Raw genomic sequence first — 18,512 nt, 5'->3', positions numbered from 1 at the left:
ATATATACATGAATGTAAATAATATCAAGCAAGGAAATTTGTTTGATTGGCAAACTATAATAGAACACCATATAAAAAAGATAGTCTGTAATTTTACCACATAGATGTATTAGAATAGTGAGGATTATTACAGGTTATCAAATAGAATAATCATAGAAATAATTCGCTAAATAATCAAACCTTTAGTATTTATTTTGAATAAGGCATTATTTGAAGGTGTTTTTCCAATTGCTCTAAAGGTAACAAAAGTAGTATGTATCTTTAAGAAAGGAACAAAGTCTGATCTATCGAGTTACACACCTATATCACTAGTTCCTATAATAAACAACATTTTGAAGCTTGTACTAAAGGTAACAAAAGTATTACGTATCTTTAAGAAAGGAACAAAGTCTGATCTATCGAGTTACACACCTATATCACTAGTTCCTATAATAAACAACATTTTGAAGCTTGTACTAAAGGTAACAAAAGTATTACGTATCTTTAAGAAAGGAACAAAGTCTGATCTATCGAGTTACACACCTATATCACTAGTTCCTATAATAAACAACATTTTGAAGCTTGTACTAAAGGTAACAAAAGTATTACGTATCTTTAAGAAAGGAACAAAGTCTGATCTATCGAGTTACACACCTATATCACTAGTTCCTATAATAAACAACATTTTGAAGCTTGTACTAAAGGTAACAAAAGTATTACGTATCTTTAAGAAAGGAACAAAGTCTGATCTATCGAGTTACACACCTATATCACTAGTTCCTATAATAAACAACATTTTGAAGCTTGTACTAAAGGTAACAAAAGTAGTACGTATCTTTAAGAAAGGAACAAAGTCTGATCTATCGAGTTACACACCTATATCACTAGTTCCTATAATAAACAACATTTTGAAGCTTGTACTAAAGGTAACAAAAGTATTACGTATCTTTAAGAAAGGAACAAAGTCTGATCTATCGAGTTACACACCTATATCACTAGTTCCTATAATAAACAACATTTTGAAGCTTGTACTAAAGGTAACAAAAGTAGTACGTATCTTTAAGAAAGGAACAAAGTCTGATCTATCGAGTTACACACCTATATCACTAGTTCCTATAATAAACAACATTTTGAAGCTTGTACTAAATGTAACAAAAGTATTACGTATCTTTAAGAAAGGAACAAAGTCTGATCTATCGAGTTACACACCTATATCACTAGTTCCTATAATAAACAACATTTTGAAGCTTGTACTAAAGGTAACAAAAGTAGTACCTATCTTTAAGAAAGGAACAAAGTCTGATCTATCGAGTTACACACCTATATCACTAGTTCCTATAATAAACAACATTTTGAAGCTTGTACTAAATGTAACAAAAGTATTACGTATCTTTAAGAAAGGAACAAAGTCTGATCTATCGAGTTACACACCTATATCACTAGTTCCTATAATAAACAACATTTTGAAGCTTGTACTAAAGGTAACAAAAGTAGTACATATCTTTAAGAAAGGAACAAAGTCTGATCTATCGAGTTACACACCTATATCACTAGTTCAATAAACAACATTTTGAAGCTTGTACTAAAGGTAACAAAAGTAGTACATATCTTTAAGAAAGGAACAAAGTCTGATCTATCGAGTTACACACCTATATCACTAGTTCCTATAATAAACAACATTTTGAAGCTTGTACTAAATGTAACAAAAGTATTACGTATCTTTAAGAAAGGAACAAAGTCTGATCTATCGAGTTACACACCTATATCACTAGTTCCTATAATAAACAACATTTTTGAAGCTTGTACTAAAGGTAACAAAAGTAGTACGTATCTTTAAGAAAGGAACAAAGTCTGATCTATCGAGTTACACACCTATATCACTAGTTCCTATAATAAACAACATTTTTGAAGCTTGTACTAAAGATCAACTGTATCATTTCTTTATAGATAGCAAATTACTTTGTATTGAACAATTTGGGTTTATAACAGGGTTAATTAAATACAAAAGCAGTGGAAAGTGTAGCTAATTTTTTTTTTTAATGGCTTGGAAGAGTAAATGGTGACTTTTGCTACACTGAATGATTTGACCAAACTTTTTGATTGTATTTCACATAAAATTTTACTGAGAAACCTTTAATTTTATGGTCTGAAAGACAAAGAAGTTTTTATATGTTTTTATTGCAATAAACGATTTCCCAATAGTAGATCAATATTATAAGCAGATGAAACTACCTTAGTAGTCAGGGAAAGATATTGAAAAACTGCAACTCGAGGAAAATGTAGCAATGAATAATGCAGTGGTCTCGTTCAAAACAAACAATTTACATATTAATAACAAAAAACCAGAATCAATTATTTTCTCATTGAGTAAACCATTTCAAGAACAGTTTATTACTTAGGATATACTTAGATAACACACTGAAATGGGATGTACATATACAGAATCTTTGTACAAAACTATCTAGGATTGCTTATTTGGGAAACTTAAACTCAGTGTAAGTAGTAATATGTTGGTTAGTGCCTTATGCCTTATGGTTATGCCTTCTTTCATTCCCAAATTGTATACGACATTACATTAAAGGGAAACGGTGTCTATATTAAACAGGTTTTTAAATGGCACTGCGAATTACTAAAGAATTAGATAATTGAGAATCTTGCTCCCCTGTTTTCAAAGAACTAAAAATAATGACAACTCCAAGTTTGTATATATATTTTAACCTATTAGATGTAAAAGAAAATGTATTTAAATATAAAACCAGATCTGATATACGAGGGCTATCCAGAAAGTAACAGACATTTTTGAATGGTGCATTGGGCAGGGCTACAGCTGCCATCTTGGGGTCAAAACACTCTGGCGTTCAGTACACATTGAGCTGTAGTCACCTGCGATCTGTATCTCTTTTACATTTTTCACTGTGATTAATTAAAATGTGTGCTGCAATTGAAAATCCCACCACTTGTAAAGTGCATTCAAAACACCATAAACCAATTGAAATCTATTTGTGAAGTGTATGGAAATGTAATAATGAGTGAAAGCAGAGTAAGGCGGTGGTGTACTGATTTTAAAAATAGCCACACCAATGTTCATGATGATAGTCGTAGCGGTCGGCCTAGCCTAGTGACTGAAGATTTGATGTTGAAAATCAATGACAAAGTTAGTGAAAATCGCTTGTTTCACAATGACGGAACTCCCCAAATTTCATCAACTTAATAAAATTGTTGTAAGGAAGCTTGGATACCACAAATTTTGTGCCAGATGAGTTCCAAAAATCCTTATGGAAGATCACAAAAAACAGACTTGCTCTTGCTGCATCGTTAACTTTCCTTGATGAATACTACAAACATGGTAAACGAACTTCTAGACTGTATCGTTACTGATTATGAAACATGAGTGAAGCATGTCAATTGTGAAACAAACATGCAGTCTATGGAACGGGGGCACACACATTCTCCAAAAAAAACCGAGAAAATGTCTCCAAACTACGTCAGCGAGAAAGATTATAACAACTTTTGGAATGCTAAGGGTGAGATTTTGGTTGATTTCCTTGGATGAGGATCAACAATCAATGCACAGAGGTACTGTGAAACATTGCAGAAGCTACGACGAACTATACAAAACAAGCGTAGGGGAAATTGAGCACAAATTTTGTTTTTCCATGACAATGCATCCCCATACAGCCAATCGTACACAATCAATCTTGGATGATTTTAATTAGGAAGTGTTTGATCATCCGTCTTATACAGCGCCTCGATAGTGACACTGAACTTGGTGTTAATCAGTGGTTAAGATCTCAGGCGGAAGATTTCTACAAAGCTGGAATCGAAAAACTTGAGTCACATTATGATAAATGTCTCAATTTAAATGGGTATTACATTGAAAAATAGCCTAAGAGTGTAGCTTTTAAATGTTCCTATTTCAGTTGTTAAATTTGTTATATCAAAACGTCTGTTACTTTCTGGATAGCCCTCATACATAACTACAGTACAAGAAAAAACTATGCTTTAGATTTACTTCCTTTTATATTGTCATAAACACATTTTGCATGAAAAATATTATTTAACAAACTGGTTATGATGTTTTCCATTATATATGCAGGCAATTTATTTATTAAATATTACTTAACCACAGTAATAAATTGAGGAATGAACCAGAAGCTTTAAATATGTAATAGCTATTAAATAGTAATTTAGGTATGACAAAGTCTAATGCAACATTGTTTGTCTAATGACCAATAAAGTTCTTGATTCTTCATAGCTCATTAAGACAAATTAAATAGCCATAAATCCTCCATTATACGCAAAGTTGCCCAGCACCAACACCACGGATAAACAAAATAATAGTCAGTAATAAGTCTGCCGAAAATTTATTCGTTTTTGATATTAATAATAATTTGTGAACGCTAATCCAATTGTTAGCACTTTTGGGACTGCCAAGTAAAATTGGCTGGCTTGCAAAAGGGTAAAATAAATTGTACATAGATTTATTTTATAAAAAATTATTAAAGTAAATTTTAAGTTCTGCAGTACAATAAACAATAAAATACCAGGAAAAGTAGTTGTTGATTATGAATCAGACTTATTTTAAACCAAAAATAAAGGAAAGAAATGGTTTTAATGGCTTAGAATTGTTTTTATGGGTCAAGAACCAAGATGAATTCCAGTACAGCCGGCAAAAGCCAATATAATCAATAAGATTAGTTAATTATGTAAAACTGAGATATTGGACATATCGATTAGACTAGAATACTTAACCCACCATCAGCAAAGCTTACATTCGATGTTAACGTCTCACACAAATGTGATATTTAGTAAAAACCTAACAAAGAAGGTTAGCTTGTGAATTTTTGTTGCACTATATTAGATCATGCAAAGTGCAACTACGTTAATAAATGCTTACTCTAACTATACTTCATAATTAAGTTAAAAATAATCACTGTCATATGAAAAAAATGTCATAAGCAAATAATATCGAACAAAAAGGTTATCACCAAACACATGCCAAAGATAACAATGTTAAAATCAACATTTTAAGAGCTAGATATACTCTTTAATTGCAGATTGCTTTTATTGAGAAAATTCTACAAACCTAAATCAAATAGATAAATGTAACCACATAATGTCTACATAAATTCACAGAAAAATAAGCTGGTTTATATCATCATACCACTCCTCTGAGGTTCATAATTTCACCTCTAAGGTCCATAACTTCAAAGTTTTTACAAATTATTGTTTTTTAAACGCTATTGAAGAATTCATGACTTTCAGCTGTAATTTATTACTTACCAAACTGTACTAGGAAATAAGTAAAAATGCTGCCTTTACTTAAGCAAAGTAAGCTTTTATACATAAACCATAACAAAACAGATTTTTCCAATACCATACACAATTTATTATAAATTCAGTAGTTTAAAAATAATTATTGTATGAATATTTTTTTCCTTTAAGAGCAATAAAATAGTATAATGAGAAATTGATCTAACAGAAGTAAAGAGTTATGATCTTAAAGGAAGCTATAGCTTCTAAATATGTTTTTACCTGTAATGTAACCCTTTAACCCATTGGCTTATACATATTTTTACTATCAGCTCAACTGGAGTTATCCTATTAAAAATGCTAAAAACGTAAGAGTTTTGTTATATGTTTATAAAAAATTTATTTTTCAAGTTATTTGGTTATAATTTATATCTTTTTGGATTAACATGAAATGGGCTTTAATAATAAATAGATAGTGATATATTTGGTCATAATTTAAAAATAATAATGCTGTACAAACTAAAAAGTTTTGGAATTCTTTAAATAAAAAATTTTTTGTTTACTCAAATGATATAAAATAAAATACCCTATTGTTGCTTTTATTTTATTTGATATGTATTTCTCTACCTAGCAATACTAGAATATGTGTATATGTATATATATATCCTATTAAAAATGCTAAAAACGTAAGAGTTTTGTTATATGTTTATAAAAAATTTATTTTTCAAGTTATTTGGTTATAATTTATATCTTTTTGGATTAACATGAAATGGGCTTTAATAATAAATAGATAGTGATATATTTGGTCATAATTTAAAAATAATAATGTTGTACAAACTAAAAAAGTTTTGGAATTCTTTAAATAAAAAAATTTTTGTTTCCTCAAATGATATAAAATAAAATACCCTATTGTTGCTTTTATTTTATTTGATATGTATTTCTCTACCTAGCAATACTACAATATGTGTGTATATATATATATATATATATATATATATATATATATATATATATATATATGCATAGTTTGTCAGAATAAATGTTTTTTCTAAATGCTGAAAATTCCAAGAATATTGATTTTTTTTTCTTGTAGTACACTAATATTCTTATAATAACTTATTATTAATTTAAATTTCAATTAATTGTAGTATTACAGTTTTTCTTATGTGTTGCAACAATATTAGTCTAATTTATACTAATATTTGGTTGAAAAAGGAGTTAAAAAAAAATTATTTAGATGGCACTGAACTTGTCACGGAACCGTTCTGTGATACAAGGCCAATGGGTTAATACAGAAGTTCTGAAATGATGATATTTTAAAACCTGTGCCCATCTTATGATTACAAAAGAATTAATAAATGTTCATCAGTGAACAAACAAATACTTGGAAGAGTGGTTTGTTTTTTAGAGTATTACGTCAAAAATTCCATAAACTACTACCCAACTAAAACACTGCCACGGTGATCACACAAAACCTTTCCTAAAATTCCCGGTTTTTACTGGTTTAAAAAATGAGAAACAAGGAGTGTTAAGGTAAGTTATTTTATTCTTCGTATTCAAATTTCTGATACCCTAGTTTTACAGTAAAATGTGTTATTCGATTATTTTTAAACACAAAAGTGCTATTTTCCTGCTTGATGGCATCAGGAAGTGTAATAAAATATAGTAGTTGCAAAGGTAGTACGGCCCCTTTTCATAAATGGAAGTTGTGCTGCCTATTTCTAGTCTGGTAACAATGAAAAGCACCATTCACAATAAAAATACTAGTTATTTCTGACAAACCAAACTAGGTATACTAACTTCTGCAAAATGTGTTTTACACAATTCTCCGTAGTGAGGAGTACAGTGACTGCAGACTTTCAACATAATTGTCTCATGTGAGACCTGAATCTACACGAAGAAGGAAGGGGAAGGTGTAGGTGAATTAAATAGTAACAGTTTGAGTAACTCAAATAAAATGTTAATTTGTGCGAACAGCCATGGTTGGGACTTTAGCTGGTATATAAATAGAGTGCAAAAATCCTGTGAAGCTGTTTACAGGATGAAACTGTGAACACAGTTTAATTTCCCGCTGTCAGCACAGGTTTCAGAAACAGATCAACAGCCACTGCTATCATCAACCAAGACCATCATTAATGATCAAAAATATGCTACAGCTTTTTTCTTCGACTATAGCAAAGCTTTTGACTGTTAGGGGCACAGATTGATCTCAGAAAAATCTCAAAAGATTAGTTTGCGAGCTATCTGCAAGAACGATTCAGGTTGTGGAACTACAGTAGACAGCATCTCATATCCACAGCCAATCACAAGATGGATTCCCTCAGGGATTTGTGCTAGGCCCTGTACTATTGACTGTTCACTAATGAAGCCTTCTTTCATACAAAACCACAACACTAACTGCACAATGCATGCAGGTGACACAACACTCCTGATGAAACAAACAACTTAGCAGAAGAACTATATTCTTACTTCACTTATGGTAAAAATAATAACCTAGCACTAAACCCTGAGAAAACACAGAAAGTACAGGTCAGTAAAAGAAAAAACCAAATACCAAATATCCCTGATGTATCCGTGGTTAACCAGGTTAAGTTTCTAGGGGTTACTCTCTACATCTACAAAAAGATCAACTCTGGTATCTATGTTAAACTACTTGGAGCTGAGGAAGCAGCGATAACAGCTTATTATGCATTAGTTGAATCTCATATGAGATATGCGTTAGTAGCTTGGGATTACTCCTCTGGAAACCTCAAAACTTGCTACAGAAGAAAGCAGTTCAAAGATCTCTAGCTGTCTATTAGGAGACAATGTTAGTTTTGTCGACATGGACGAAGTCATATCTGACTTGGATAAACCACTGCCCAAAGAATTAATTGTGCCTGATCTTACTGATGAAAAAAAAAATAGAGATCCAATTTTGTAAACTTATTTTTAAATGAACTTTCTATAGGAATGTGACTTTTGATAGCGTTAAAAGTATGAACAATTTTTGTGTTTTCTTCTAGTGATGGTATTTTCCCTTACTACTTAATATTATTTACCCAAACTTACAGTGCAGTTTCATAACCCTTGAACTGACCATTATTCTACCATACCATCACTAGAAGAAATCACAAAAATTGTTCAGACTTTTAACGATAACAAAAACCACATTTCTAAGATTCTACATATTTACAAAATAAGCATGGGAGTGGATGGAATATTGTATTATTGATGGAGTCTGGGATGGCACTGCGTATTAGACACCTGTCGTACAACAAAACTTTTGGTTCATCCCAGTACAATTAACCTCTTGAGTGCCAGGGATCTTGCTACAAGATGATGTAAAAAATACGCTTGAGTGCCGAGTCTCGCTCCGAGACGAAACATTCCTACGCAAAGAGTGCCGGAGTCTCGGAACAAGACGATTCTATTTTATTAGTAGTACCTCTATAACTTATCCCATACTGCCTGATATCATACCAAAGGCCAATACATTATCTAACCATCCACCATTAACATATCCTAACCTTTGAACTGTTATTTATATTTTTATATGCTTTTTAGATGACGTAAACGACCAACTAAAATACAACACTTTCTCAATTGGATCGCAAATGCGGTGTCGTGACGAGTAGCAGAGCGTTTTTATTGATTTAAAATGTTTCTAAAATATATTAGTTATGAAAATTAATAAAATAAGTGATGACAGTCACTTAAGAAAATTTTTAGAAGATGTCTGTGCTGGTTATATGTCCGATTATCCATGAAGACAGTGTTGTAGAGTTTGTTTGAAAATTGCCTGAATAAGGTTATGTTTATGTTTTGAGTTTCATATTAGTAATTAATGTTATATTACACATGATTTTGCATTGTTCTAAATAGTTATTATCATTAAAGTATTCAAATTTTGAAATGAATTACAAATTTTTTTAGTGTAAACAAAACCTCTAGCGCTTGAATAATTTTTATAATTGTGTTTATTGTCCAATATTAGGTTAATAGACATGATTGTAGGGTGTTTTTAAACGCTCTTTATCATAAAAGTATTAAAATTTAAAAATACATTTTTCTTATATTAGTTATTTTAACTTTAAACTGGATTTTTATTTTGTTTCTGTGGAAAAGTCACTGTCTAAAGTGATTTGTTTTTTTTTTCAAAGATAACATCTTATTGTTATGTATTTTCTGATGGACAATTCATTTACCTTTCAAAGGAATTTTAGGTGAATTTTTTTGGAAGCCTTGCGTTTTAATAGAAATAATCTCTAGCAATTAATTATTTATAAAAATTTGGTTTATGGTACAATATTAAGTTTTTACACATGATTTTTGGTTATTTTTTAATTCTCTTTATCATAAAAGTAACCATGATATTTCAAAATAAAACTGTTTTACAATATTTATTTCACCTCAAACTTGTTTTTTATTTTGTTTCCATAGAAATTTTGCTGACTAAAGTGATTTTTTAATTTTAAAATTACATAAAAATTTGCATTTTATATAGTTTCTGATATGTAATTCATTTACCTTTAAAAATAAGTAATAAGGAGCTTTTTGTAATTTTTTTTTCTTTTTTTTTGGGGCGGCCTACTGCCATGCACTTAAGCCTCAAGGGCTTTTTGCGCACCCCGGAAACACCATGAGGCCCACCAGTTTACAACTTCAGCAGTTCAATAAACCGCCGAAAACAACCTATCAAGTCCTCCCGGGGAAAATTCACCACCCCTGTCCAAGCTACCAAAGATGGCATACCGCTCTTTTGTGATTAATAATACATTTTATGTAGATTTGTTTTTAAAAGCTTGCGTTGTCATCCAAACCCCTCTAGCACTTTTTTCACATAGTTACAAAAAAATAAATCAGCACTTTTCAACATGGATTTGATTTTATCTATGGTACTAAATGGTTAACTAATCCTGATATTATTTTAGTACAACTAACAAATTGCATTTGCACTTCAGATAAATAATAATGTTAAAACGTATGGAAAATAGTCAATTGAAGAGAACATAGCTCCTGAGATTGCCTTCAGGTGATATATTACACAAGAATAGAATCACGCCATTACGGAAATGGACAACCACGCATTTATAAAAATAACTGTAATAACATTGTTTAACTAAATAAAATCCTTGGCTTTTAGCAAATAAGCACAAAAACTCTATGATTCAATAACAATTCCATCAAGAGATTGTAGTCACACACTGTAAAATGTCAAATGTGATATGAAATTACGGTCCAACATTGGATTAACAGACGTAATGTTAAGAGATGTATGAGAAATTGTTCACATACTCAGCATCATTGTTGTCCTATCTACATCCATTTACTGTGTCAGAGCCACAAAATACAATGAATGGAATTGATAAACTTGTAGTTCAAAACGTGGTTTAAATAAGTTTTTGCTCTTATAAGTTCTTTTAGTAACAAACATTTATTTGAGAATTTTCCGTTACTTATATAATGGGATTATTGGCTTATTCTCAGGGAATTAAATTCCCGCTTTATTGTCAGATACCACCCTGGCTGTCAGTTTAAGGCGAACCATCTTCACCCTATTGGTTCATCTACAAAATGTGATTTGTGTTCCCGACATATAAATACAGTCAGTTTTTGTTCACAACAGAATCTGAACTTACTTCCTGATGAATTTAATCGTCTTTTGAGGCAGAGGCATAATTAGCATAATAACATGAGACTAAATGTTCTGTATTCCTTATTAGGAACACCATAATGATAAATATCTGTTTGAATAAAATGTTTGACAGTTGAACCAGACCTGGTATGAGACAGGGGCCACCTCCGCGACACTGCTGGTATCCATTGTGTCTCGACTGAGCGCAGGCGAGGGTGCATGTTGGCTCTCCTCAGGCGGACTGTACGCAGGTGGGGGCGATTCTACACAACACAATACCATATCATCAACGGACATTCTACATAGTACTACTTTAACAAATAACAAATACCATATATAACATTGGTATAAAACCATCAGAGTATAGAGGTCTGAAGATAAGCAGTCAACTCCTAGCCAATATTCAGCAATCTACTGCTGAGGGTCAAGTATACATCACCAATAGGTGGTAAATCTGTTTGTACAATCACCCATCTATTCTGATTCTGATTACAATTCAAGTTTCAATGACAATGTGGCATTGGTGCTCATGGTTTATCATAGAAATTGTTCTGTTTGTTCCTGAAACTTCTCAACCACTTAAGCAATTTTACTGTCACTCATAAAATTTGGACCATGCAGTTCACTTATAATATAATATAACATATAATATTGTGAATTCCTGATCATGTTTTATTATATTTTGAATGTAATATATAAAGAATGAATGAAGAGTGACTTACCTGATAGACCATTGGCACTGTAGGGACTATGGGGATTAGATGTGGCAGGGGAGGGGACGGAGCTTAGTGGTGAGTTTGGGCCAGCATTGAAGCCACTGGTGGAGTACGACACATTCTGTGGCATCGTGGGCTCTGGCATCTGCTGGAACGGCAACAGTGAGTGTCCTGGTGCAAACTCACTGTGGCGAGGCACCAGCACAGGTGGCAACACTGCAGACATACATAACATCAGTTGTCGAGCGTTATATCTCACAGCACAGGTGGCAACACTGCAGACATACATAACATCAGTTGTCGAGCTTTATATCTCACAGCACAGGTGGCAACACTACAGACATACATAACATCAGTTGTCAAGCTTTATATCTCACAGCACAGGTGGCAACACTGCAGACATACATAACATCAGTTGTCAAGCTTTATATCTCACAGCACAGGTGGCAACACTGCAGACATACATAATATCAGTTGTCAAGCTTTATATCTCACAGCACAGGTGGCAACACTACAGACATACATAACATCAGTTGTCAAGCTTTATATCTCACAGCACAGGTGGCAACACTGCAGACATACATAATATCAGTTGTCAAGCTTTATATCTCACAGCACAGGTGGCAACACTACAGACATACATAACATCAGTTGTCAAGCTTTATATCTCACAGCACAGGTGGCAACACTACAGACATACATAACATCAGTTGTCAAGCTTTATATCTCACAGCACAGGTGGCAACACTGCAGACATACATAACATCAGTTGTCAAGCTTTATATCTCACAGCACAGGTGGCAACACTGCAGACATACATAACATCAGTTGTCAAGCTTTATATCTCACAGCACAGGTGGCAACACTGCAGACATACATAATATCAGTTGTCAAGCTTTATATCTCACAGCACAGGTGGCAACACTGCAGACATACATAACATCAGTTGTCAAGCTTTATATCTCACAGCACAGGTGGCAACACTGCAGACATACATAATATCAGTTGTCAAGCTTTATATCTCACAGCACAGGTGGCAACACTACAGACATACATAACATCAGTTGTCAAGCTTTATATCTCACAGCACAGGTGGCAACACTACAGACATACATAACATCAGTTGTCAAGCTTTATATCTCACAGCACAGGTGGCAACACTGCAGACATACATAACATCAGTTGTCAAGCTTTATATCTCACAGCACAGGTGGCAACACTACAGACATACATAACATCAGTTGTCAAGCTTTATATCTCACAGCACAAGTGGCAACACTGCAGACATACATAACATCAGTTGTCGAGCTTTATATCTCACAGCACAGGTGGCAACACTGCAGACATACATAACATCAGTTGTCGAGCTTTATATCTCACAGCACAAGTGGCAACACTGCAGACATACATAACATCAGTTGTCGAGCTTTATATCTCACAGCACAAGTGGCAACACTGCAGACATACATAACATCAGTTGTCGAGGTTTATATCTCACAGCACAGGTGGCAACACTGCAGACATACATAACATCAGTTGTCGAGCTTTATATCTCACAGCACAGGTGGCAACACTGCAGACATACATAACATCAGTTGTCAAGCTTTATATCTCACAGCACAGGTGGCAACACTACAGACATACATAACATCAGTTGTCAAGCTTTATATCTCACAGCACAGGTGGCAACACTGCAGACATACATAACATCAGTTGTCAAGCTTTATATCTCACAGCACAGGTGGCAACACTACAGACATACATAACATCAGTTGTCAAGCTTTATATCTCACAGCACAGGTGGCAACACTACAGACATACATAACATCAGTTGTCAAGCTTTATATCTCACAGCACAGGTGGCAACACTGCAGACATACATAACATCAGTTGTCAAGCTTTATATCTCACAGCACAGGTGGCAACACTACAGACATACATAACATCAGTTGTCGAGCTTTATATCTCACAGCACAAGTGGCAACACTGCAGACATACATAACATCAGTTGTCGAGCTTTATATCTCACAGCACAGGTGGCAACACTGCAGACATACATAACATCAGTTGTCGAGCTTTATATCTCACAGCACAAGTGGCAACACTGCAGACATACATAACATCAGTTGTCGAGCTTTATATCTCACAGCACAAGTGGCAACACTGCAGACATACATAACATCAGTTGTCGAGCTTTATATCTCACAGCACAGGTGGCAACACTGCAGACATACATAACATCAGTTGTCGAGCTTTATATCTCACAGCACAGGTGGCAACACTGCAGAAATACATGTCAGTTGTCAAGCTTTCTATCTCACAGCACAGGTGGCAACACTGCAGAAATACACATCAGTTGTCAAGCTTTAATATCCCAATCAAAATACACTTTACGGTAGTAACTGCAGTTAACCACGGCTTCACATGCAATTTCCTGTTGAATAATAGAACATATCCTTTGTAAACGGTACACTAAACACTCCTGAGACAGTGATAAGTGATTGTTATTAAAAGATATTCCAGTCTCCTGACCAATGTAAGAATAATTGGACTGTAAGTTTAAATAGGAGTGTTTTAGGGCTACAAAGTCGCAGAGTTATATGGTTTTAGTTTGCCTTGTTGCTCAGATACTTAGGTCTGTGAGGACTACTCAGGTCAAAAAGTATACACTTGTGGCCATAATCTCTACTCCAGTCTCAGATGTTTCTATAGTTGTTTCTTTCCATGAATAATACATACATATGCAGAGTAAAATACGTACTTCGGTCAAAAAACGTTTGCTTCCGACAAATATAACTTGCTTCTGAACCAAGATATTTCTAGTAATAAGTTTAATTTTGCATTATTGCCCTGATCAATAAAATATATACATAAGTAGGTTAGAGATGTCTAGTTCTATCAAAAACTATCTACTTCCAGTCATCCACTAGATAAAGATAACTAGCCAAATTGATCCAGCCATTCTTGAGTTTTGTGCTTGGAAACACATTTTAGGAATCATTTTTATTTATAAGATTTCAGGTAACTTTTCTTCAGACTAGCATTGAAAGAGGAATTATAATTTTTACATATTTGCAGAGAAAACAGTTATTGAAATCTTTACATTAGAAATTGCTGATTCAGTTTACCTTTTACACACTATTTGTATTACCTGTTTCTTATATGTATAATGTAGGTTGGTACAAGTTGAAATAAATTTGAGGCATATAATTTAAAAGTGTAATAACTTGCAGATTAAATGATTAGCCCAGAGATGATTTATAGTATATGAGAAGTATGTTGCTATACCTGGACTCTCAACCCTCTTGTAATGATAAGGGTTGATGCAGACCTCCTTCTGTTTAGCTGAGAATGGGTACTGGCACTGTTCCAAGGGTTTTAACTCGTGATGTGACTGCAGGTCAGGCCACCTCCAAACCCGACAGTAGATCACATGAGGCAGTCCCTTCCTGTGAGATACCTGATGTGGAAACAACAAATGTCTCAACACTGTTATTTTGTCTACACCTAAATTCCCACTATATCCTATTAGTAAGCACTTGGTGAACTTTGTGTCAAAGTCAAATGAATATTAAACATTTCAATTCATCCAAAATGTTTTTGGTCTTAAATACCTTGTAAGATATTTAAATAAAATTCAAAAATAATCGATTGGCCAACTTTAAGAAACTTTATGCACTATTGACGTTAAACAGAATAACTTTGTTACCACTTTAGATTCTTCAAACTCACCTGGATGTTGCCTTTAACATCAGAGAGTTAATTAATTGTTTGTAACTGATTAATGAAAAAATAGTTCTCCTACTTTAATGTTTTGTGTGTAAGTTTCAATTGTTGTAGTATTCAAAATTGACTGTTTTAGAAAAATGTAATAGAATTAACAAAAACATCAGATAAAATAAGTTTACATTAAGGAAACTAGTACAGAAAAATGCATGTATGCCCCACCTGCAGTCTGCCATCCAGACTTCTCGGTATGGTGACACACTTGCTCGGCTGACCCGGACAGCTTAACGCACGTTCCAGATCTTCTATTGCACCTTTCTGCTTCTTCAACTTCTTCACCAGAGCATCAACAGCCTTCTCTGCCCATTTTTCTTCCTCATCTCCCTGTTTCCAGCCAAGTAGTTTCTTGACAGCAGGACTCGTGAAGGAGAACAGACTGTTGAGTGAGGACATTGGCCCCCCACTACTGGACGACTCCGCTTCGTCGGTGTCCATTTCTGCTTGTGGAACGGGAAAATCTATGAATTGTACACATTTATTACACTCGTTTGTTTCAGTTGCTAGAATACTAGTGTATTTTACCTGAAATTACTAGTGTAAAATATTTATGATATTTGGGTTTTTTTAAAAATATGATATCATGTAAAAATGTAATGTAATGTGTGTTTATTGTAATAAATAAATAATCAGCTATACCAATGTTCACTTTTTGATTTACATGTTGATGTCGTATCTAATACAGAGGTGTCACACTTGGAAAAATCTTTAGTAAACTGTAGTCTATTTAGCCTTGCAATTGCCATATATAATCAATTTTTTTATTAAAAATGTTGTATATATTTAAATAAAAATTACTACAATGTCTATCATTAATATTATTGTCAGACTATACTGACTTAATATTGGTAATGAAACCATAGAACAACGGGGTGATGTAGTATGTGCTATTGTTTACATATAATATTATTACTGCTAAAAACATGGAGATACCAGAATAAACAGGGAGGTACCTGCGGCTTGCGTAGTATATGTAATTCTTCCACATCAATAGTTCAATAGGCTACCTACCATCCAATCAAACTTGTTCTGGCTTGTTTTTATATTCTATTATATTGGTAAGATCAACATGTAACTGTGAGACTTTACTTCCTATTCAGTTGTGAGGATAATTCAACAGTTTTTCGTTATTTTGGCCACAGTTTCCACCCCTATGGTGAAGTTTATTTATCGGTTTTCCTCTGTTGTTTCAGTATTGTTGCTATTACACAACTTCTTTGGGTATCCAAATGTTGACTTGATTTTAGTATTTCCTGATTGGTTACATTTTGTTGCATTAATTAATTTCAAGAGGCAGATGCTATTTTTCGGGTACGGTCCAATAAGCGGACCCGGTTTTTTATATCGAAGAATATAATCATCGATACCTAATATTCGCATATCGGATCATAGACTATCAATCGATATAAAAGTAATAACAATCATATGTTTAAATTAAAATGTGAATTTAATGATAACAAATAATAAATGAACATAACCAAAATCAGGGAAACTCATAACTTTAACTAAATGAAACAGAACGAAAACGTTTTTACTAAAGTTGTGTCCACCATTACCTTCTTTTTTTTGCATCTGAAGACGACCATGTTAGCTCCTCTGACAGTTACATTTGTTACCTTTCCACAAATATCACATAATGGATTCTTAGGTACTAACCCAACATCCTGAAGCCATAAAAAACATATTTTATCGTCTTTTAAAGCAATTTCGTGAAGCTTCCTAAGATTGACGGCCATTTTAATACACAATGTTATGTGAAATTTAAAATATTACCTTGTATTATTTGAAAGTGTTTACAGCTGTTCATATAGATTATTTAAGTTGTTAAAAATAATTCATCAGTATCGATTGATTATATCGATGGTTATGATTAAGTAATATCGTTTGCCAATTTCGATATAAAAAACCGGGTCCGCTTATTGGACCGTACCCTTTTTCTTTCACGTGAAGCTAATGTCTAGTGAGGATGTTTTTTATATATTCCATATACAAGTTAGTGTTATAATTACACTTTAACCCTCCCCTGCACACAAGACTTAAATCGACTTGGACAACTCAGTTTTTACAGCAGCCCGTGCTGATGTACGGAGGCATTACTATTAGACTGTTTTAACTACTACGTAGTTCTTTTCACAAGGTTTTTAAGTTTTTCAGGCCTTTCTATTTTGGCATAATTGCTTTCAAATTTCGTAAATTGACATTTATGCATTATAGTTTTTTTTTAAACAGTGATGTAAAGTGGGTTAGTGTAAATATTGACCACTTACGTATTTTGTTATATTCAGTATTGATAATTGGAATTGGTTAATACATGAACTCATATTTGCCACTCCACATGTTAAATTTGATATTTACCAATTAATTAAGTATATCAGTTTGAGCTAAAGTTGAATAATAATAAGCTAAAAGGGTTTACCCTAGGTCCAAGGCCTAATTGCTTAGTATTCATTTTTGTATCGAAAAAGACTACCCTACTACATTCTAGACCAAATACATTTTAGCCATACAGAATTATTACTATGAATTATATGAGAAATATTTCAACTCTAGTTGATTGCATGTCCAAGCTAGGCTAACAAAGAAGTCACTGACCCAATTAAGATCCTATCGCTTATCTTTTAATTAACATGTTTCTTAAAATAATGTCAAATAGTACCTACAAAAGTGTTATAGTTAGTTAAAATAAATTAACAACGTCGTCACATAGTATAACTTCGACTGCATAACATATTAGTTATTTAGTGTTGAACTAATCACCAAGAAGTTCAACAACTGGTCTAGTCTTCAGCATAGATCCTAGGGTCTATTAATTGAAAATAAGCTGTACACATACCTTTGAGGAGTACTTAAGATGATGATCGGAGTTTAAACAACATTTAAAGGTGAACACAAATAGAATAAAACGTGTTTAGTATAACTTAAAAATAAAAATCTAAAACAAAAGAGGGCTTCTATTTACTATTCTAGTGACGGTGGCGACTGCTAGTCGGGGACTACTTCTGACCGTTATGTACTCATCCGCCATCTGTTTCTTCTTTCAATATATTTTGAGCGTAGTATTCCATAACTTTTCTTATTTCCTATTTAACTTTGATACCATACAATCAAATCATAAATAATATTAGGATAGTCATCATTTCTAAGAATATCACAATGTCACCTAA

At 33.1% G+C, this 18,512-nt stretch overlaps 1 protein-coding gene across 2 annotated transcripts in view; it reads right to left on the bottom strand.

Moving 5' to 3' along the window:
- The window catches only part of LOC124356544 (protein mothers against dpp), a 48,904-nt gene extending 30,392 nt beyond the window's left edge, over positions 1-18,512 (bottom strand). Inside the window, exons 1-5 of one of the 2 annotated variants that reach the window (XM_046807608.1) lie at positions 18,182-18,512; positions 15,514-15,788; positions 14,854-15,025; positions 11,572-11,781; positions 10,994-11,112 (exon numbers count right to left, since the gene is read on the bottom strand). In XM_046807608.1, coding sequence (XP_046663564.1) covers positions 10,994-11,112; positions 11,572-11,781; positions 14,854-15,025; positions 15,514-15,786 — 774 coding nt within the window. In that variant the 5' untranslated portion in view covers positions 15,787-15,788; positions 18,182-18,512. Of the gene's footprint in view, positions 1-10,993; positions 11,113-11,571; positions 11,782-14,853; positions 15,026-15,513; positions 15,810-18,181 lie in introns of both variants that reach the window. The other variant, XM_046807607.1, reaches the window with a different exon arrangement.

The sequence above is a fragment of the Homalodisca vitripennis genome, chromosome 3 (assembly GCF_021130785.1).
Source record: "Homalodisca vitripennis isolate AUS2020 chromosome 3, UT_GWSS_2.1, whole genome shotgun sequence".
Taxonomy (NCBI): domain Eukaryota; kingdom Metazoa; phylum Arthropoda; class Insecta; order Hemiptera; family Cicadellidae; genus Homalodisca; species Homalodisca vitripennis.
Note: the sequence above shows the minus strand (reverse complement) of the source record. Positions and strands in the feature narration are given on the sequence as shown.